Consider the following 21125-nt stretch of genomic DNA (forward strand, 5'->3'; position numbering starts at 1 on the left):
ACGTATTGGTTCCTAGGTAGAAAGAGCAGTAAGGGCTGGGTGATGGGGATAGAATCCAGGAAGTATCCGAGGCCGGATTTGAACCTTGGATCTCCTATCTCTAGGCATGGCTCTCAATACACACTGAGCCACTCAATACACTTAGCTGCTCCCAGAACTAGTTTTTGAACATCATTCTAGATCTAAAATTCTGGGATTCACTCCACCTTTAATTAAATAAAATACATAAGATTTCAATTAAATTGAAATGTATGTATTAAAATGTTTCTTAAAAACCCCAAGTTCACAGATCCCAAGTTAAGACCCCCTGAATCCAATTTTCTCATTTTACAAATAAGTAAACTGAGGCCCATAGGTTCAAAGTGATTTGCCTAAGCCACGCAGATAGTAAAAAAAAAAAAAACAGATCTGGGATTCAAATGCATATCTTTTGAGTTCATACTTAGTACTCTTTCCACTATAAGAAAGCAAGAAGGTAATTAGGGTTATGGCCAGGTAGGCTATGGCAGACCACTCTTCTCTTCTTTACTGATCTGTCTTCCCCCTCTGATTCCCAAATTTTACTAAAACTAGTTGATGGCCAAGGCATGTAATTTAACCTGAAGGAATCTGTCATAAAACATAATGTTTTAAATGTATATACTATGGACATTTTATAGACCATTGTAGGTAAAATCTAATTACCTAAAATTTATATTCCCCCAAAACCAAATGTATTTCATATATGTTCTCATAAGATGAGACAGTCTGCTCAGTCTATATCAAACCAGTCAGCTATTGAGTGTCTTATCTATGCTCATGACTGTGTGGGAACCATAAATGTAAAATATGATCTCTGACCACAAAAGTCTTACATTCTAGTTGGAGAGAAAATAATATGAGCTAGCATTTACATAGGGCTTCAAGGATGGTAAAGCACTTTTCTTATGCCATCCCCTTTGATCCTCAAAACAAGTCTGTGAGGTAAGATGCCATTATCTCCCTTTCACAGATGAATTAACTGAGGTTGATGTGTTAAGTGACTTGACTAGGACCACATAGCCACTAGAGGCAGAATTTTAACTTCCGACCTCCTGATTTCAGGTTCTGGACTCTATCTTTGGTGTCATCTTTCTTCCAGAGAGATGAGACTAATATTTCTGAAATCAAAACAAGGAAGACAAAATGAGAATACAATGAAATGTTTATTGTAGAGTCCCATGTGTGAACTGCTCTTTAAGGATGGGTAGTACCTCAACATGGAGAGATGAGGAGTTGGAGAAAAAAGTCAAGGAATAAGGAATGAGAGCAAAAACATTGTGGTAGGAAGCCTGGGAGGTGATGGGAAGGTTTATAATCTATTTTGATTATGGTCAAAGTTGGAAATCAAGCTGGAAAAGTACATATTGGGCCAAATAAGGGAGTTTTTGAATGCCAGGCAAGAGAATGAGTATAATGTGTGAAGGACAGTGAGAAGGCACTCTAACTGGTGGAGGGGGAGTCCTTTACATGTTCTGGGAAGGTAGGAAGCAGAGCTCATAACAAGGCGGCACATGGTTAAACCCGTTGGAAATTGGAGTGACGTCAATGTCTTTTGGGTCAACAAGAGGCTTCAAGGTAAAATTTTGTAAGATAGTAGTAAAAAAGAGGAACAACTCCATCTGAGCCAGGCTTTCACCAACACATGCCCGTTTTCCTGAAAGAGACAAATGGAGATGATAAGTATAAATTTGAAAGTCATCTAAGACACTATTTCTAGGCATCCCATCACTGTTCTAGCTATAGTTAACTATATAGAACTTTAGGATTTATAAAGCAATTTATATTCGTTATCTCATTTGATCCTCAGAACAATGCAATGTTCTGCAATGTAGGTGCTATTATTATCCCCATTTTGTAGATAAAGAAACTGAGGTCAATTGAAGTTCAGTGACTTACCCAGGACCACATAGGGAAGTCAGGATTTGAACTTGGGTCTTTCTGCCTCTAAATCCAACCTTTAAGTGGATCAGGCTCTGGACCAGGTGTAGAAAACCGGGGTTCAAATTCGATCTCAGACATTTACTACCTGTATTGACCCTGGGAGAATCACTTAACCTCTGACTGCCTCAGTCTTTTCTTCTGTGTAATGGGAATAAAAATAGCACTCAGCTCCCAAGGTTGTGAGGATAAAATGAAATATTTATGAAGTTCTTTGCAAATCTGAAAGTGCTACATAAATGTCAGCTATTATTATTGTTGTTATGTTGTTATTGTTATATTCCACACAGTTGCATACTATGCCATTGACACTGGAGTGAAGGCTGGGTTTATTCCTTTCTTCTCTGGTCTAAGACCAACTGGTACTTCTGCCCTTATTCTATGGGTCATGCTTGCAAACAACTAAGCCCTTTGGCTAATTCAGTGCCTAGCTGACAATTAATATTCCATCATGGTTCCTTTTGAAAACCCAGACAATGCTCTAATAGGAGAGGAGTCCCTTCTAGTTAAATTTCCCTAAATTCGTCTCTCCCATGCCAGACTTTAAACACAGAGGAAAGGGTTCACTGTCTCAGGACAAGGAGAGAGCAACCCACTCCAGCCCCATGAACCAAGTGCAAGGTTATTGTTTATGCCTTTAGTGGAGAAAGGTCTGAACCAAGAATAGTGCTCATACCCCTTTGGTCTCCTTCAGGCACACTTTTGGAGAATCCTGGGACCTGCTTCCAGCCCCTTGCTTCGAACCTGCCTAGCTATTGGCCTCTTATCCCATCTCCCTTCTAATCTGAATTATAACACAGTAGGAAACTGTCCTAAAAATGCAGCTCAGGGTCCTCTCTCTCTGCTAGACTCTAGCCCAAGTCTTAGGTTCTCAGTCACTTCTGCAGATTTCCCATTTTTTCCCCTTCCCAGTACAGGAACTCCTCTTACTGGCTATTCCTTAGAGGTGAATGCAGATAGGGTAGACCTCAAACTGAAATAGTCTACCTTCAATTCTAACTTTATATTTGCTTCCTATTTGATTTTTAATGAATAAAAGTCTCTTTTAAACTTGTTTTTCCTTTTTTAATAATAATAATAATAATAGATAACATTTATATGGTGCTTACTATACACCAAGTATTTTGCTAAGCATTTTGTAATTATTATCTGATTTGATACTCACAAAACTGTGAGAGGTTGGTGCTATTATTCTCCCTATTTTATATATGAGGAAACTGAGGCAAACAGGGTAAGTAATTTGCCCAGGGTCAAATAGCTTGTAAACTTCTGAGATACGATTTGAACTCAGATCTTCATGACTCCAAGCTCAGTGCTCTATCCACTAAACATTTGGCTGTAGTAGACATTTAACAAAACTCTACCTTTGCTTTTTACTAAGAAGATGTGAGGGCATCACTACCCTCATGGCTACCTGGGTCTTCGCTGAAACAAAGGGAACAGCTGAAAGTAGTGTTGTTGTCATCCAGGAGATCATAGACTCACCAATCCCTGCTGGTACTTACCTTGTTGTCAATGGGTTCATCCTGGAATGGGAACTCAAAGGATAAGGGCAAGATTTTGATCTGGTCTTCTGTTCTAATGGAGGACCATGACAATGTGGGCAACTAGGAAGAGGGCTCCAAGCTGAGTCCCCAGATACTCCAAAGGAGCAATGAGTGTGACAACAGATAAGGTCAAACAGAGCCTTAATGGCAGAAGTAGATAAGTGGAAAGGTAGTAAGGTGTCTTAGAATGCCCTTCAGACTCACCTGTCAGTCAAGAATCACTTTGATATTCTAAATGACAAAAATTTCCGGGTTATTGTAACGTCACTAAGATAGGACCTTGGGTGAGAAGTGCCTAAGCAATGGGACATTGAGATGACCCCACCATCTTCTTCAGCTTCCTGAGGTACCAAGGTATGCCCTGAAGGCAGAAATGCTCAGAAAACTATGCCTGAGAGAAGAAGCTCCTGGTTAAGGACCCCTTGAAGGACAGTTTTCAGTCCTTTGGAGGCATTAGTGACAGATTTGAAGAGAAGACACAGTAGCCATTGGTTCTTGGCTCTTCCCTTCTTTTAGAAAAACTGGGGCAACTGCCCAAAGTCCCATTGATTTTGTACAGCTCTAAGGAAACACTGCTGGTATCACTTCTGATGATGACTATAATTCAAGCAATAGTGGAAGGATAAGAAATTATACTTGTCTTATTCCTAAGATTTGGAGGGGAAAAGGGACCTTAGAGATCAACTAGTCTAAACTTTTGTTTGATAGCTGATGAAACTGAAGCTCAGAGATGTCAAGGAATTTACTCAAGGTCACGCGAGGATTAAATAGCAGAACTTGGATTGGAAGCCAGGTTCTCTAAGATAACACAGATACAACATTTTTCAAAAACATCTTGCCTATTGAAAAAGGTACAAAATAGTCGCTTTTCTTAAAGTTGCCACTTTCATCCAGGAAATGGCCTGGGTCAAACTGCTCTGGATTGGGGAACTCTTCATTGTCATACAGAACAGAAGTCAGTAATGGTATGATGGTCGTGCCCTAGAAAGAAGAGAGACAGATCATTTGAATGATAAAATATAAGCCCTGGAATGTTAGAGCTTGAAAGAATCATAGAAATCATCTAGTTCAATCTTCCCTTGTCTTCTCCCTCTCCCACACTTATAAAAAAGCAAACCAGGGGCCAGACTTGGTGGAGGCCAAGGCTAGAACCCTGGTGTCCTGACTCCCAGACTCATGTCAGTTCATTACACCATATCAAATCACCCCAGTCAGGGTGTAGAGAGATAGATTGTTGGCCCCTAGAGGGCAAAACCATGACCAATGAGTGAAAGTTACAAGGAGGGAGATTTCAATTCAATTTAATAAATATTTATAAAGTACAGGCACTGCAGTCTAATGATAATTTTGACAATTAGACCTATCAGCAATGGAATGGGCTGCCTTGTTTGGTGATAAGTATACTCTGAGAGGATATGTTTAAGCAGAGGCTAGAGGAGCTTTTGTCCGGGGTACAGGTTTAACTAGATGACCTCTCTGTTATAATCCTATGATTTAATAATTTTCTTGGAAGGAGTAGAGATGCTGGTGTGGAGCTGTCATTAGAAATCATTTCATTAAAGGCAAAAATAATTCAGAGTATGGCAGTGGTGGTACCTAGGACACCTCAAGCATGGTTTCAGATGTGCCAGCTGTATGGACAATTCATCCTTCAACCCTGAAGTGATTGAAAGGGAAGGTAAGCCCAGAGAAGAGGCATCATAGCAATGAGACTGCAGAAAGGGTCTCATTGGGGGACATCAGACAACTGCCAGGAAAGGCACAAAGATTGTGTTTGCTTCAAGGAAGGAAAGGTGTTCCCTTTCCCTGATTCTGCCGAAACCCCCCAATCATTTGGTGCCAGTTTTGTCTCTTTTATCACACCCAGCATGAGAAACACCTCCTACCTTGGGGATGAGGTATTGTCTGAACTGAACATCTTGGGTGACTGCATGAGGCAGGCTGGTGGGGACAAGGTCAATGTATCTCTGAATTTCATGGATTACAGCATCCGTATAAGGCATGCTGCTTCTGTCTTTCATGCAGGGGCTTCGGTTTTGGCCAATCACTTGGTCCATTTCTTCACGGATTTTGTCTGTCAATGCAGGAAATAAGAATTCATGTAAAAAGTGGAGAGACTTATGACACCACTCTCAATTTCTCTGATCTCTCACCTAGAGTTAAATAAGAAATGAAAGGCTACTCAATCTACCCCTTCCTGAGAAAATGAAGAGTTACATTTCAGTCTTTGGGGCCAGGCAAGAGTCCATGGGAAGTACTTATAACTCTCTGCTCCTCAGGGCCCAGATCTCAAGTTGTTCTTGGACAAATACAGGATAAACAGCACTTGGGTAAGGAAGCACTAAGCCCAGTGAGGCTAGACCTGTTATCAATTGCTGTTAATGTTATCAAATTCGGTGAATTCAAATTATTTATCCACACAACTGGGTATTGGAGAATTAAAATATTTTCTAGTTCTTTCTAGACTGTGGTGACCAGGTCATATTGAAGCATCCAGTTACTTTGAGTTCTACTTATGAGGGTGGAGAAGATAAACCTAGTCAAAGCAAACCTAGGATTCCTCATCTTAATGGTCCTCCACATCTCACTTAAGAAAGAACCCAAAGGCTAAATATTTTTATTACATACATATATCTTAGATTTCATTGATACCTTTGTTTTAGTATCACAGTCATTTTCATATATACTACTCCACTACCACCCAGTGGGTTTTCCTTTGAAACAAGGATCAATTTCATCAAAACCAAGAGCATATGAAGCATTCCAAACCAATACCCTCCAGTGTTTCCACAAAAAGAAGGTACATTTCCTCATTACTTCTCCAGAGATGAAATTGGTTGTTACAATTCCATTGCATTTAGTTTTATTTTAGTGTTCTTTTCAGTTCTTTTATTTTAACTCTAATAGAATGAATGTGATAAGGGCTGACTATATGAGAAAGAGGTGGCTCAACCTCCTGATAAAATATGTTATCTACAAGAAGAAGTAAAATAAGGCTTAAATGAGTAGATAAAACTTGAGTTCTTTAACAATATAATTTTTAAAATCCAATATTACCTAAACAAATTCAGAGAAAAAGATTTGGTCAGCATGGCTTCAGAAGACAAGCGGGAAAACAAGTAGGATTTGAAGAGATATAGACTTTGATTAAATATAAAGAAAAAAACAAACCTTTCCAACAACTAGAGGCATACAAAAATAGTCTGCCTCAAAAGGTAGTCTTAAAGCAAAAGTTGGAGGATCACTTGGTTGAAGTGCTGACTTCTGGGATCCCTACCAACTCTGAGATTCTGTGACTGAAAATGAAATACTACCTACCCCAAATATTGTCTTTGTTCTTAGGTTCTTTCATTGCCTCTACCTGGGATGCCCTCCAACCTTCTCTTCTATCTTCCCATGGCTTCATCTCTGCCTCTCAAAATTCTATTTATATCTAAGTTCAAATGCCTTCACCAAGCCTTGCATGATTTCCTCCTCCACAGAAATGATCTCCCTCCTTTGACCTCATACTTTGTAGAACTCAGTCATCATCCAGTACCTTATTTCAGAGTTTTTTCATGCAAATCTATATATAGATATGTATCTATGAGATTTTTAGCTTTTTGTGGGTGAGCCTTACATCTGATTTGTAAGTACTAATGAATAATCATAAAAGGAATAACTGGGTGTGTACAGATCTCATCTATGAAATTATAATCTTATTGGTGAGACTTGCATCTTATTTGTAAGAAATAATGAATAGTTATAATAGGAACAACTCACAGGTAAATAGCACAAAGCATAGTAAAAAAAGAAGACTGGTCCTTGAATTCTGGATTCAAATCTTGCTTCTGACACATGCTGGCTATGTGACCCTGGACAAGTCACATAACATCTCAGAGTACCAGGCACCTCTCTCTCACTATAAATTATAAATGAGTTTCTAATCTACATGTGTGTGTATAAAGTGCCTCATACTAATGAAATCACAGTCCTGGATCCCCTCTTCCCTTTCTTATTTAAAAAAAATCATAATTTAGTTCTTTATCAGTAACAAAGTGGTGGGATAGATAGACAGGGAATGCACCTGAAGACACAATAACTAATATTAAATTTGTTAAATGTCCGTAGAAACTTTTCCATGCAGAGTCCGCTCAGGACTGGCCATGAATCTCTTTCCTCCCAACTTTGTTCTGAATTTCATTCTGTACATTATCTGTCCCCTTACCTACTATCTGAGGGTGCTTCAGCAGAAGCAGGAAGCCATATCTTAGGGTGGTGCTAGTTGTCTCTGTTCCTGCTCCAAAGAGATCAATAGTGGTGGAGACCAAGTTCTCAATGATAAATTCAGACTTTGGATTTTGCTTTTCCTAGGAAAGATTTGAAACAATTAGTTGACAAATCTATTAACCAAATTAGATCTGAGCTACACAACCTGGAATGGAGCAGGAGATGTTAAACAGGTAGTTAACTTGGCTAATCTAGCTATTCCATAGTCTCCCTCTCCCTCCTTAAATATTTAGTGAGAAAATGAGGTAAAGAGTATTAAGTATCTTATTAAAATTATATAATCTTGTACATACCTATGCCTCCCCCATCTCCCACATCCTAATGCAAACTCCTTATGGGCAGGAACTGGTTTTGCTTTTCCTTATTTCCACAGGCACAAAATAAACATTTAACAAATATTCGTTGACTAAGTGGTATAAATGTTTCTTGAGATAGATTGTGAAAGGGTTTGTGAACTTAAAACGGGAAAACATTACATTTTTATTTTCATTAGTCTCAATCTGAAATTTAGTATTTTCTTCAATTTTTTCAAAATATGATTTTAAGGAAGGAATCTTCAGGCTTTACCAGACTACCAAAAGGGTCCATAGCACAAAAAGGCTAAAAACTCCTGTTCTAGATCAAATCAATACTCATTTACTGTTATTTGCATGTGTGTGTGAGTGCCATTGGGAAGAACGCTCCCCTAGCTCCCTACACAGGAGCCATGTAATCCATGACAACTGAACTGCAACTTTGCTGCTCCCAACTCTACCTGCTCCATTTTCATCAGGAAACAGTCAATGAAGTCCCGAGGGTCATTGGGGTCCAGGGTTTCTTGGTGTTCCTTTACCCTCTCCAAAACAAAATCATTCAGTGCACGAAAGTTTTTAATTACTTTATGATGAATTCCTGGAAGATGATGGATTAGACTTGGGAAAAGATTGTAGACCTAAAAAGGAGAACAAATCATACATTCAGAAGAGAAAATGGATTGGATAAGAAGTTTCTGGAGTGAAGAATGGAACAAACCCCTTTAGTAAAATAGTAACCTCTCTTTTCACTTACCCCAACCTCTAAAATGATTTAGATTCCAGTCTCTGCCTCCTAGAGCTTCCTTAATACTTTATTGGAGTAGTGGAGAGAGCCCTGGACTTGGAGTCAGAACTTGAGTTCTACTATGACCTCAAACACATAAGCAGTAGGACTCAGTCAAATCACTTACCTTTGGTCATCCTCAGTTTTCTGATATGTAAAATGGGAGTAAGAATTTGGCCTTACCTGTATCCATGGGGAGCTGAGAATTTGGAGGTTTTCATTTAAATACTCCATTAAAGTTAGAAATTTCTTGTCTTGATATTCAAAATGTTTCTGGAAAACAACTGAGCAGATGACATTGCAGGGAGCACACCCAAAGATGAATGTGGGGTCACAAGGCAATCCTAAAGAATGGGAAAGATTAAGACAGAGACAAACTTTAGGATTAGATTAGAATTAATTTTCACTGAAACTATTATTTTTAGGAGTAATTGCCCCTTGAGTATTTTGTTGAGACTTCCAGTCAATGTAGATTATACTTTAGCTGATGCTGTTAGAGTTATAAGCACTTTACAAGTTTAATCAACAGGTCACATCAGTTGCCACTAGATTGATTTCACTAATGAAAATAATCCAGATCTATGATTCTATTAAAAAAACCCATGCTTTCAAGGTGCTTATGAGTGTAGGAGACAATTGGGTACATAAATGGGCACATATAACATAACTATATGCATATATATGCATATATACATGGCAAAAGATAGTCTTAGAGGGCAGTGACTTGGCACAATGGATAGAGTACCAGGTCTGAAGTCAGGAAGACTCATCTTTCTGAGTTCAAAGCTGGCTTCAGACACTTACTAGCCATGTGACCCTGGGCAAGACACTTAACCCTGTTTGCCTCAGTTCACTAATCTATAAAATGAGCTGGAGAAGAAATGGCAAACCATTCCAGCATCATTGCCAAGAGAACTCCAAATACTGTCACAAAGAGTTGGACACAATTGAAATGACTGAACAACAAAAAAAATCTGAGACAGAATTAATAGTTGGGTATTGGGCGGAGTGGAAAGACCCTCTGATGAAGGAAGCATGTAAGCTGAATCTCAAAAAAAGTCAAGGATTCTCTAAGAAGTGGAAGTGAAGAGTAGCCTTGTCTGTGAAGAATAGCTAGAAGGACAGTATGGTTAGACAATAAAGGATGTAGAAAGGAGGAAAGTGAAAGAAAATTGGAATAGCAAGGGCCAAGGTTGTAAACATCTCTTAATGATATATAGAGGAGTTTACTTTTTATTCTAGAGGTAATGGGGAGCCATCAGAGTTTACTGAATAGGAAGAAATTACAAAGTCATCTCTCTGATTACAGAAAATCACTTTGGAAGATTCATGCAGGTTGGATTAGAGTGGGAAGAGATTTGAAGGGGAGATATTAATTAAGAGGTTATTGCAGTAGACCATATGAGAAGTAACAAGAATCAAAAGCAAAGTAATAATGAGATGAGACATATGTGAGCTATATTTATAGATTGTGAGGGTACAATCAATAAGACTTGGTATCTGATTGGAGATGAGGGGTAAGGGAGACTGAAGAGTCACAAATGACACTAAGCTTGAGTATCTGAAAATAGGAAAGTTCAGAAAAGGCAAGGTTTTTTGTTTGTTTTTATGAGGGGAGGGATGATGAGTTTTGTTTTAAATATGTTAGAGTTTACCTACAGGATATCCAGCTTGAAATGCCCAATAGACAGTTGATGATATGGAACTGGCGTTATATAGATATAGTCATCTCTCAACATTCACATGTTCAACTTTTGCAACTGTGACTGCAAAAATATGGGTTTCAAGACTGTGAATTGCCAAAAATTGTAAACATAATTTTTAGTGTCTTGATTTAAAAACAAAAATAAGTGGTCGCCATGGGAAAAATTCCCACATATGAAATATCCAAGTCAGCTGGGTTTTATGGAGATTTTAATTAATACAAATGAAGGAATTAAGGGAAGGGAAAGAGACAGTAAGAGGAAATAGTAGGAAAAGGCTAGGGCCTAGGCCTTTCTCTTTAAGAGAGAAACTAAGTCGGTCTTTAATCACTCACCACAAGATCTTTCCAAGCAAAACTCTAGTGTTCAGAGACCCAGCAGCCTCCTCTGACTCCTGACCTCCAATTCAGCTTCCAAAGCTGAATTAATTCCAGAGCCCTCCAGCTCCTTCCTTTTAAAGAAAATTTTCTCTTGTGTCACCTCCCCTAAATTTTCACATCTATCAATCACAGTAGATGCTTTTCCTAGGACAGTCCATTCTTAGTTTTTAGTTCTCACCTTCTCTGGATAGATTATATCTTCTGAGTACTTCACATCTCTTTGCTAAGCTTGCCCTTTTTAAGTTGCTTGACCTTTTAGTGATTAATTTGACCTTCATAGGTACTTAGCATCCTTTTGTATTAGATCTAAAAATAGACCTAGCTTAAGGGCTTTTGCCTCACTATAAGTATGAGTTAAGTACTTTTTCATTCTTCAGTAAGGAGTTTACAACTTTATCTTCCCCTTAAGGGATGCTTAAGTATGGGTGGAGTAATTTTAAAGTTCCCAATACATTCCTGATCAAGTACCTCCATTGTTTAAATGGGGAATAACCTTAATCATAACCTTAAGATAATGTTCCAAGGTAGAGTCTGAGAAATTTTAAGATTCACACAACTTCAAATATTGGCATTTTATTTGTAACCTTTTTTAACTTTTGCATTGGCAACCATGCATATTTATAGCTATGTGCAATCCTATTAGGTATGTACTTCATTGGTCTTGTTTGCCCTACCATTGTAAAGATTTCCCTGTGCTTTTATTGCATTTTCAATGTTTGTCTTTAAAATTCAAGTTTTGTGTTGTAATTATGCCTCTAAAACTAGTGCAAGTCCTTTGGACTCTTAGACAATGTTGAGACCTTGTCAGTCTTGGTGTCTTCTGACTTGCCAGATTTGGTGTCTTGCCAGACTTGGTATCTTCAACTAAAGTCCCAGCAACCTCTTCCTTGGTTTTCAGGGGGCAGCCAAGTAAGAGAGATTTACAGAAGTATAGTATATAGTACAATACCCTCACATGGCCATCTGACAGTGGAAGGTTAAGATTCAGGTTAAACAATGTTTTAGTGTTAAGGATTTTTTTTTTTATGAACAGTATTTATGGCACGATGAATTTCTTGTATTATAAAAAGTGAATATTGTATGAAATAGATTTTTTATTGATTTAGCACAAAAGGTCATATAATTTTAGGGAATTACTAGCAAGAAAAAAATGTTTTCCATGTTGCCAATTTTATTTTGTGTACTGAATTTTACAGGTTATTTCATAGTGATTGTGTTAAGAAAAGTGCATATTACCAGAAATAATGTTTTGTTTCAAAGAATTGCATGCAGAAAACTGTATTGTTAGCATTTTCTAGAGAAAGATTGTTGTCATTTAGGTCAGGGTTTACCTGAAGCAGAAACTATTTTATCAGGTTCCCCCAGTAATTTCCTTAGGTGTGGGAAGTGGAGAAGCTACTTGACACCAACTCCTAGAGGTCTCTTTTCATGTAGAAGCATCTCCACCTTGTGGACTTTCAGAGAATTGTATACTCAACCAACAGAGAAGAATACAGATATCCAATATGTTATTTCATAGGATCATGGGACCAAGAGATGCAGGGGACCTCAGAGAATATCTAGTCCTATTCAGTACTTTACAGAGGGAGAGAATAAAGCCCAAAGAGGTTGCTAATTTGTCCCAGATCACATTAAAATTTGTTGTTATTTTTGTTCAGTTGTGTATGACTTTTCATGACCCATTTGGGGTTTTCTTGGCAAAGATACTGGAGTGGTTTGCCATTTTCTTCCCCGACTTATTTTAGAGATGAGAATAGAAGTGGACAGAGTTAAGTGATTTGTCCAGGGTCACAATACTAGTGTCTTAGGCTGGATTTGAACTCATAAAGATGAGTCTTCTTGGTTCCAGACCTGGTGCTCTAGTCATAGCACCATCTACTTTACCCTATTTTAAATAGAGGAGATCAGATGATTGGAATTCATATTCTCTGATTTCAAAATGAGCACTTTTTTTACTGAGAACATAATTAAGGTCAAAGGTATTTGGGGGGGATACTTTAAAACTTCTATTTTGTTCACAGGGACTTAAAATGCTTTGAAAGAAAGGAAGTAATAGAAGGATGGACTAATGAGGGCTTAGTCCTTGGAATATGAACATTGCTATATACCATTCTGCACCTGGTGGCAGCTATGTAAATGAAGAGCATTGTACCTAACAGAAAATAATCAGCTTCTATAAACCACACAAATCCAAACCTATAAAAGGATGAAGAAAGTTATGATTGTATATGCTCATGTTCTAAACTCCAGATGTGATGATATTATTCTAATATTTTAGGAAATTGGCTCCTTAAAAAATATTCTAGAGCAGGTCATTCCATTGATTAAGATCAAAATGTAGCATTAAACAGTGACCTGAAACTTCCTATCCCTTTTCCCATCCCCAAAATACACATGCCTTCTCTTTATAAAGAAAAAATTGTTAAAGCCTAGAATTCAAGGTAATTGCTCTCCAGAGCAAAGACATTTTGCAGGGCTAGCAGGGTGATTTTTTCTTTGTATCCCTTGTATTTAGCAAAGTAATCAATGCTTGTCTACTGACTTCCCACCACACTGTCTCCCCTAGAAATTCAATGTGAACTTTATCAGTGCTTTTTGCATTGTGACTGCTGCCTCAGTAGCCTCCATCCTCCAAAGCTTCCAGAGAATACCACAGGATTTAAAGTAGTACAGAGCCAAAAAAGTTATACACCCAGGGTGGGTGTAGATTACAGTAAATCCTTTGAACCCAACTTTGGTCTGTATGAGTCATTAGAGAAACAAGATTTGCTAACATTAATAATGAAAGATAAGCAAATACCAACCGTTTGTGTTTTTTAATGCCTCGACCAGGCGCTTTGCTTCTTCTTGGACTCGCTCCTCAATGCTCCTCTTCCCCATACCGAAATTCCTCAGGGTCATGAGGGAGAAGCGACGAATTTGCTTCCATCTCTCTCCATTACTGAAAAGCAGTCCTGTGAGAGGGCATAGAGAGAGAATAGAAAAAGAAATTTTCTTTCACCGAATTCTGAGAGCAAGAGAAATGAGAAAGAAAATAAGGCCAAGTCCAGCAAATATGAATAAAAACACCTTTAGATTCAATAGCTTCCCCTTCCCCTCAAAGTCCATACTAAAGAGCTTGTGACTCACATTCCTGGTTCTAGAAGAACCAGATGGGGTACGGAGAAAGAGTTGCACATTGCTTCCTTCTCTCTCATCCTTGTTTGCCCCATTCCATATCAGACTCATCGACCACCATGGTCACCTTGAGCAGTCCTACAATCTCATCCTCCTTCTGGTGAGAAGAGGCCACCAAGCTAAAGTCCAAAATGGATTTAGGTTGTAATTAAAGGCCTTAGAATAAGTTTGGAAAACACTAGTCTTATTTCTCTACTTCTGCATCTTTGGGATCAGAGGACCAAAAATCTTCTTAGACTGCACTGGAATCAAAGAAAGAAAGTTTGTTTTTTGTATTTTGTGAGTTACCAGATTTGTAGATAAAAGGAATACTCTTCACATTCTATAACTGAATTTTTGCAAGGGTTTCATGCTATCTCCATGGGCAAGATAAAGCAGAAAACATTGGTTAGATTGTCAGAAGATAAGTTCCTGGTAGATCCAGAACACCACAGGGTGGATGTCCAGCTGGAAGAGACTGATATGGATACATATCTTAACTCTGTGAGTATATTTCATGGCTTTGTCCCAGGTCCCTTTCCCTTTTTTCTCTCTCCTTTCTTTATCAGTGATCTCATTAGCTCCCATAAACTCAATGATCTGTGATCTTTATGCAACTGATTTCCAGAGCTACATATCTAGCCCTCAGTCTCTCTCCTGAACTCCAGAACCACATCAACAAATACTTGCTGGATATCTCCTCCTAAATGTCTCATAAACATCTGAAACTAAAGATTTCCAAAACAGAACTCAATTATCTCCCACCACAAACCTATTCCTTTCTTATTTCTGTTGAGAGCACCACCATCCTTCTATGTTATTTTCCCAGGTTTAGAATTTTTGAATCAATTCTTAATTCCTTAATCTCCACTCTTCTGACAACTAGGTGGTACTGTGGATAGAACAGTGGGTCCAGAGTCAGGAAGACCAGTTCAAATCCAATCTCAGAAAATTACAAGGTATGTGACCCTGCATAAGTCACTTAATCTCTGTTTGCCCTAGTTTCCTCAACTATAAAACGAGGAGATTTTCACCTACCTCCCAGGATTATTGTGAGGATCCAATGAGATAACATTTAGGAAGTACTTGGCATAATGCCTAGCACATAGGTGCCTAATAAATGCTTGTTCTTTTTCTTTCTGATTCACCACTCCCCTATCCAAACAGTCATCAAGTCTTGTCTCGTCTACCCTCTCAAAATATCTTGCATCTTATCTTCTCTTCACTCACAAAGCCACCACTCTAATTCAGGCACTTAGTACCTCTGATCTGGAGTATTAAATTAACCTATACCTACTTCCAAACTCTCTCCTTTATCATCAAAAATCCACACAGCTGCCAGATCTGACTAGATTTCTCCCCTCCTCTCTAAGCTCCAGTAGCTCCCTGTTGCCTTTGGGATCAAAATTACTTCTACTTGGCATTTAAAGCAATTCATAACTTGGTTCTAATCAAATTTTCCAGATTTGCTGCCTATTATTCCCTTTCACACACTATAAGGTCTAACCAAAATGGGCTTCTTGTTCCACAAACATGACAGTCTATCTCTTGTCTCTGTGGCTCTGAATAAGCTGTCTCTCATATAGAATATTTTCCTTCTTATCATCCACTTTTTAGAACCCTTAACTTCCTGTAAGATTTACTCTAACTACCACCTCCTACAAAGTCTTCCCTGATTCTTTCAGGAGCTAGTGCTTTCCTCTAAACCCCAAATTACTTTTTGTATAGGTTTTGTATTTATTTATCTATGTGAATCTTCCCTCCCATCTCCAACCTACTTGGTAGAATATAAGCTCCTAAAAGAGTATTTGGACTATTTTAGTTGACATTCAGCAGGCACTTAATAAATATTGCTTTACTTGAATTGATGTCAATTTTTTCCCTAATTTTTCAGAATGCTATTTTTCTACATCCCTAACTTTCCCTGAATTCTTTGCCCTATATCAAACAGAAACATACCCAATCCTTTGTTAATGGTTTCAGATATTGGGAAGCTTCCTCTGCCAGCAAATGCATCTCCATTACCAATCAGAGCTTCCTTGACTGCCTTTTGACCATGTAACACAACAGCACGCTCAGAACCCAAGTACAGAGTGAATACCGAACCATAGGTTTTTGCCAGCTGTTGGAAGAGAAGAAGGAAACTTGATGAATTTGATGGTAAACAGCAAAGATTGCCATTGCCAGTCTCATGAGGGAAATTTTTAACTCATTAATTGCTTCATCACAATATTTTTGATATTTACATCACAGACCTCTTCTTTTTTGTCTTCCATACTTCCCTCTATCTTCTTTCTTTCTGCTAGAGAAAGTAGAGAACTTTGTTTCTTATTTTACCAAGAAAATTGGTAGGTATCTCATTTACCATGAATTACCTCTTCTCCCTTTCTTTTCATCTCATCATCCTTGGAACTCTGTCCTTCTTTCTCCCAGTCTCTGAAAATCAGGTGGCTTTTCTTCTTGTCAAAACCATATTCTCTATAAGTTCCCTTGACTCCATTCCTTTCTGTTCTCTCTAGCAGACTGCAATCTCAATTGGTCTCTCAGCCTCAAATCTTTCCTCACTCCAATTTCCCTCCTCTTAGTGTTTAAAGTGATTTTTCTAAAGTGTAGGTCTAACCATATTAACCCTTTACTCAATATACTTCAGTGGCTCCATTTTATCTATGAGATCAAATATGAAGTCCTTATTTAGCATGTAAAGCTTTTCACACCTTGGACCTTTATACCTTTTAAGTCTTCTTATACTTTACCTCTCTAAACACACTCTACAATTCATCTACACTGACCTATTTGCCATTCCTCATTGTACATTTCCTGACTTGATGCATTTGAAGTAATTTTTTCCTATTCCTGGAATGTTCTCCCTCTTTACCTCTGCCTCCTGCTTCCCCAGCTTCCTTTAAGACTCATCTCAAATCCCACCTTCTGTAGGAGTCTTTTCCAATCCCATCCCTTCTTCACCAGTCACTGTTAGTGCCTTTCCTCTGAAATTGCTTTCCATTGATGATATATATATATATATATATACACATACATGTATATATGTACATATCCATTCTCTTTCTCAATTCTCTCTCTCTCTCTCTCTCTCTCTCTCTCTCTCTCTCTCTCTCTCTCTCTCTCTCTCTCTCTCTCTCTCTCTCTGTCTCTCATCAATTCTGTCTCTCCTATAGGATGTGAGCTCTTTGACCTTAATAGAAATTCTTTCTCAGATCAACTGATTGACCTTTCCTCTTCGGTGGGTTTTTCGTAATCATAGGACCATAGGTTTAATGCTGAAAGGATTTTAGACATTACCTAATGCAATTCTAATTTTAGATATTCAATTTAATTCAACAAACAGTTCTTAAGTTTATATTTTGTACCAAGTTCTATGCTAGGCACTAGTTCTCTTTAGAGAGAGGTCTCTGGAGGAAAACAAAGACTCTGGGAAGAAGCTGACATATAGAGGAGTTGGTAACTTAACCATTTTGATCTCTTCCTCTGTCATATTTTCCAGTGTGCCCCCTCCCCCTTTAATATTTACATCTGGGCATTATCTAACCACCAAACACTTTCCACACCCCATACATTTTCTCTGGGTTGAAAAGAATTGAGGGGAGGGCTGCAAATGGCATAGCATGCTGTCTTCATAAAAAAGGCCACAGGAATAATACTTTGGTTGTGAAAGTGAACATTACTAAAGAATGGACTTCCTCTTGTTAATATTAGACCCCAGGACTGAGGGCATTATTATTATAAATAAACCAACACCCCCAAAAAGACCTTCAAAATAATTTATCCAAGTTCTGCCTCCAAATTCCCAACAGTTCATTGTTTAGAGCCCCATTTGCACAAGTCAACTTAACCTTCAAGATATTTCAAGGAATATCCCCTTAGATGAAACTGGGGAATGCTCACTCATTTGAACTGAGATCTATATCTTCCCCCAGTGAGAGAACTAATTCTCTATCTTTTCTCTGGTATATTCTAAACTATATTAGATTTCTGTTTGCTATTAGATTGGATAAATGGGTTATTTGTTGTTGCTGACTCTGTGTGATGGTCTTTGAATAACTATTGTTTGATAATTGGATATAGCTTGGAGCACTTATTCTCTGTTATGGAATAATAATCAGGAGCACAACTTGAATCTAAATCTATTTCCCTAGATGAAAAATAATTAAGGGAGTAGATGGATATAATTCTACCTCAGAACACCTTCCCTGAAGTGAGCAAAGCAGCCAGCCTTGTAGCTATCTCTCTGCCTGGTAGGAATCAAAGCCCATCAGGGAAAAGAGGAGGCAAGGAGGACTCTAAAAGTATCTATATATCCCTATAAACCACATTTCAACTATGTGGACACATATAATATGCATGGGCTATTTACAAATACTTACCTCGCAAAAGGATTTATTTATATTCTTAGTATCTAACTGCAGCAGATTTCCAATAATTGGAAGAGGAGTAGGCCCAGGTGGGAGTTTTCCTTTTCCAAAGCCCTTTCTCCATGCCGAAATGAGTAGCAGACATGACACACAGAATATCAGACCAAGAGCAGTGACTACAGATGGGTCCATGGGTGTTTTCTTTATTGCTAAAATAACAGAGTTTAGGATCCAAAGCTTATGAATAACACACAGAAGATCAGCAAGCAAACAATTCCTTAGTTTCCTGGGCAATTATGGCTTTACTTCCTTTGGACTTTGACCTGCTGATAAAGACAAAGAAGAAAAGATCCCTTAATTAACTCTAAATTTTCAATGGAGAGCACAGTTATATAGTTAATGGCATGGTATCAAACTGATCTGAGAAATAATCGCTTATTTCCTGGTCATTTCTTAATGAAAAAGTTAATTATTTGTAAGAAAGTACTGAAGCAAGTTCTAGCTAGAGGTGGTAGCCAACAGAGGAATTAAAAAAAAAAAACCACCTTTATTGACATCTTTTGTTTTTATTGTCTTCCCTTCTTCTCCTCCTCAAAGAGCCATCCCTTATAACATAGAACATAAAGGGGTGGGGGGTGGGAAGGGACGGAGGAATCCATTCAGCAAAAAAAAACCAGCATACCAACTAAGTCTGACAGTATATGCAGTGTTCCATAGCTTAAACTCTGCAAAGAAGGGAAGGAGAATTTCTTTTTCCAGAGCCAAGCTTGATCTTTACACTTACACAGTTTTCAGTTGAGGTTTTATGGTTGCTGTTCTTTCTCTTTACATTGTGGTATTCATTATGCATACTGTTTTCCTGATCCTGCTTACTTCATTTTGCATGAGTTCATATCACCCCATGCTTCTCTATTATCATTTCTCATAGTTATCATTTCTGAAAGTTCATTGATATTCCATTTCAACATGTATCACAATTTGTTAGCCAATCAGACATCTACTTTGTCTCCATTCCTTTACTATAACAAAAACTGCTGCTATAACATTTTATGTAGTTGGCATTCTATTAGAAGAATGACATCTCAAAACTGTCCCTAGTGGCTATGGATCCTTATAAAAGGTGATATTTGTTTTTTATGGAAATCTTAAAAATCATTCTCCTGATTAGTTTCCTTTAAAAATAAATTTTATTAACGTCTTGTTTTTATATCACCTAGATTTTCCTGCCTCCCAGAGAACAATCCCTTACAACAATAGTTTTTTAAAAGGAAAAAGGAAAGCATCATGAAGGGATCATCATGATAATCTAATCAAAATGATGGATACATAAGGGGAAAATCTGAAGTTTTTGCAATATTCCACTTCCATGGATACCTCCTCCATTTGGAAAGAAGGTAGGGGAGGTGTTTTCGCCCTATCTTTTTGAACTCAGCCTGCTTTTAATAATTTTGAGATGTTCATCTTCTGATCTGTTTCCCTTCTGTCCTTTTTATTTCCATTGATGTTTTCTGCTTAAATGGATGCTTTAGTGGGACGGAACAAGGTTGCACACACAATCAGACATGGAGACATTAAACAACTTGTCCTAGGACACACAGTTTTCCTGACTCCAAAGCCAGCCCCACCTTCAACTTCATCTCATTAGATTTCCGGTGTTCTTTTTATACCATGGAGGGGTGGGGAGGGCACTCTGTGGCCACAGAAAGGAGTTGTTATTGATCTAAGACTGTTCTTTTTCAAAAGAATCTGGGGACTGGAGCTTTGGAGCTATGTGCAGGGAGTACCAGACGTCATCCCTTACCATTTCCTTTTAAATTGAGACTTACTCAGTCACAGAGGTACGTGAACAGGCAGAGACGCGAACAAAATACCTCTGACTCCAGATTCAGAGAGTTTTCCACTGTACCACCCGTGAGCCGCTCACCCTCAGGAAAAGGAAGTTGCTGCAGGTACCTTAAGCCCGGCAATCTCTTGCGGAGTCTGGTTCTCCTCCTCACTCCCTCACAGAGTCAGGGATCCACACCAACTTTCTACTAATTCCGCTGCTAGATAGCGGCCAATGCATTCTTTTCCCCCTCAAGATCAGGCTTCACCAGTTCTGCTTTCATTTTATTTCGCCTCAATCTCCACTTCCTTCTTAAGTTTCCGGATTCCTGGAGCACTTACACATCCTGGAATTTCGACCAATAGGACTGATCTTGCCTTTAATTGACCCGAATCCTGGGGCTTTACGCAGTTTTACCCTGCAGTGTTCCATCTAGGCAAAACAGGACAGCAAAGGGAGGGGAGAGAAGTTGGAAGAGGGAAGGGAGGGGTGTTGTTCATTTATTTAAGTCATACTAGTTTCCACATTCGATTGAATAAACTAACTTCCCAAGCAACTACTGGGACCTTCAGGTGGTGAAACCTTGCTCTCGTTCATGGTATTGTAATGGAAAGAACCCTGGATTCTAATCCATAAATCTCAGACCTTTAAGGGAATTTACCTCATCATCCTCTACTTGAAGATTTCTATTGCTAAAGAGTTCACCACTCCTTCTATTCTCTTTTAGATAGCTCTAAATGTTAAGAAGTATTGCCTATCCTCCATAGTTTCATGCCATCTTCAAATCTGATAGACTTGTATGCTTTCTTTTCAGTACTTGATAAAAATGTTGAACAACT

At 38.3% G+C, this 21125-nt stretch overlaps 1 protein-coding gene and 1 long non-coding RNA gene across 6 annotated transcripts in view; one reads left to right on the forward strand and one right to left on the reverse strand.

Annotated features, from left to right (window-relative positions):
- Positions 1 to 1165: 1165 nt before the first annotated feature.
- On the reverse strand, positions 1166 to 20659 carry LOC100023149 (cytochrome P450 2C19-like). Of its 4 annotated transcripts, none has more exons than XM_007478769.3 (10): positions 20415 to 20659; positions 18474 to 18784; positions 16051 to 16213; positions 13740 to 13889; positions 9036 to 9196; positions 8530 to 8706; positions 7714 to 7855; positions 5393 to 5580; positions 4346 to 4487; positions 1166 to 1675 (listed from the first exon to the last, which is right to left on the reverse strand). In XM_007478769.3, the coding sequence occupies exons 2-10, from the start codon at positions 18651 to 18653 to the stop codon at positions 1485 to 1487; spliced, it is 1494 nt and encodes a 497-aa protein (XP_007478831.2). In that variant the 5' UTR covers positions 18654 to 18784; positions 20415 to 20659; the 3' UTR covers positions 1166 to 1484. The 4 variants fall into 4 exon arrangements, with proteins under 4 accessions (XP_007478831.2, XP_007478829.2, XP_007478830.2 ...); XM_007478767.3 differs by having other exon boundaries at positions 18474 to 18787; XM_007478768.3 differs by having other exon boundaries at positions 20288 to 20659.
- The window catches only part of LOC130455017 (uncharacterized), a 47551-nt gene continuing 40922 nt past the window's right edge, over positions 14497 to 21125 (forward strand). Inside the window, exons 1-2 of one of the 2 annotated variants that reach the window (XR_008912785.1) lie at positions 14497 to 14595; positions 19679 to 19855. This is a non-coding gene — a long non-coding RNA (uncharacterized LOC130455017). Of the gene's footprint in view, positions 14596 to 14971; positions 15051 to 19678; positions 19856 to 21125 lie in introns of those variants that run through there. The other variant, XR_008912786.1, reaches the window with a different exon arrangement.

Source organism: Monodelphis domestica, chromosome 1 (genome assembly GCF_027887165.1).
Source record: "Monodelphis domestica isolate mMonDom1 chromosome 1, mMonDom1.pri, whole genome shotgun sequence".
Classification (NCBI taxonomy): domain Eukaryota; kingdom Metazoa; phylum Chordata; class Mammalia; order Didelphimorphia; family Didelphidae; genus Monodelphis; species Monodelphis domestica.

Bases quoted from the DNA above. Each gene is read 5' to 3' on its own strand.
- LOC100023149 (XM_007478769.3), bottom strand. From the start codon at position 18,653: ATGGACCCATCTGTAGTCACTGCTCTTGGTCTGATATTCTGTGTGTCA. The intron at 13,890-16,050 runs GTATGTTTCTGT...GCCCTCTCACAG, and splicing joins AACCATTAACAAAGGATTGG to GACTGCTTTTCAGTAATGGA. The intron at 5,581-7,713 runs GTAAGGGGACAG...CTGCATTGACAG, and splicing joins GAAGCACCCTCAGATAGTAG to ACAAAATCCGTGAAGAAATG.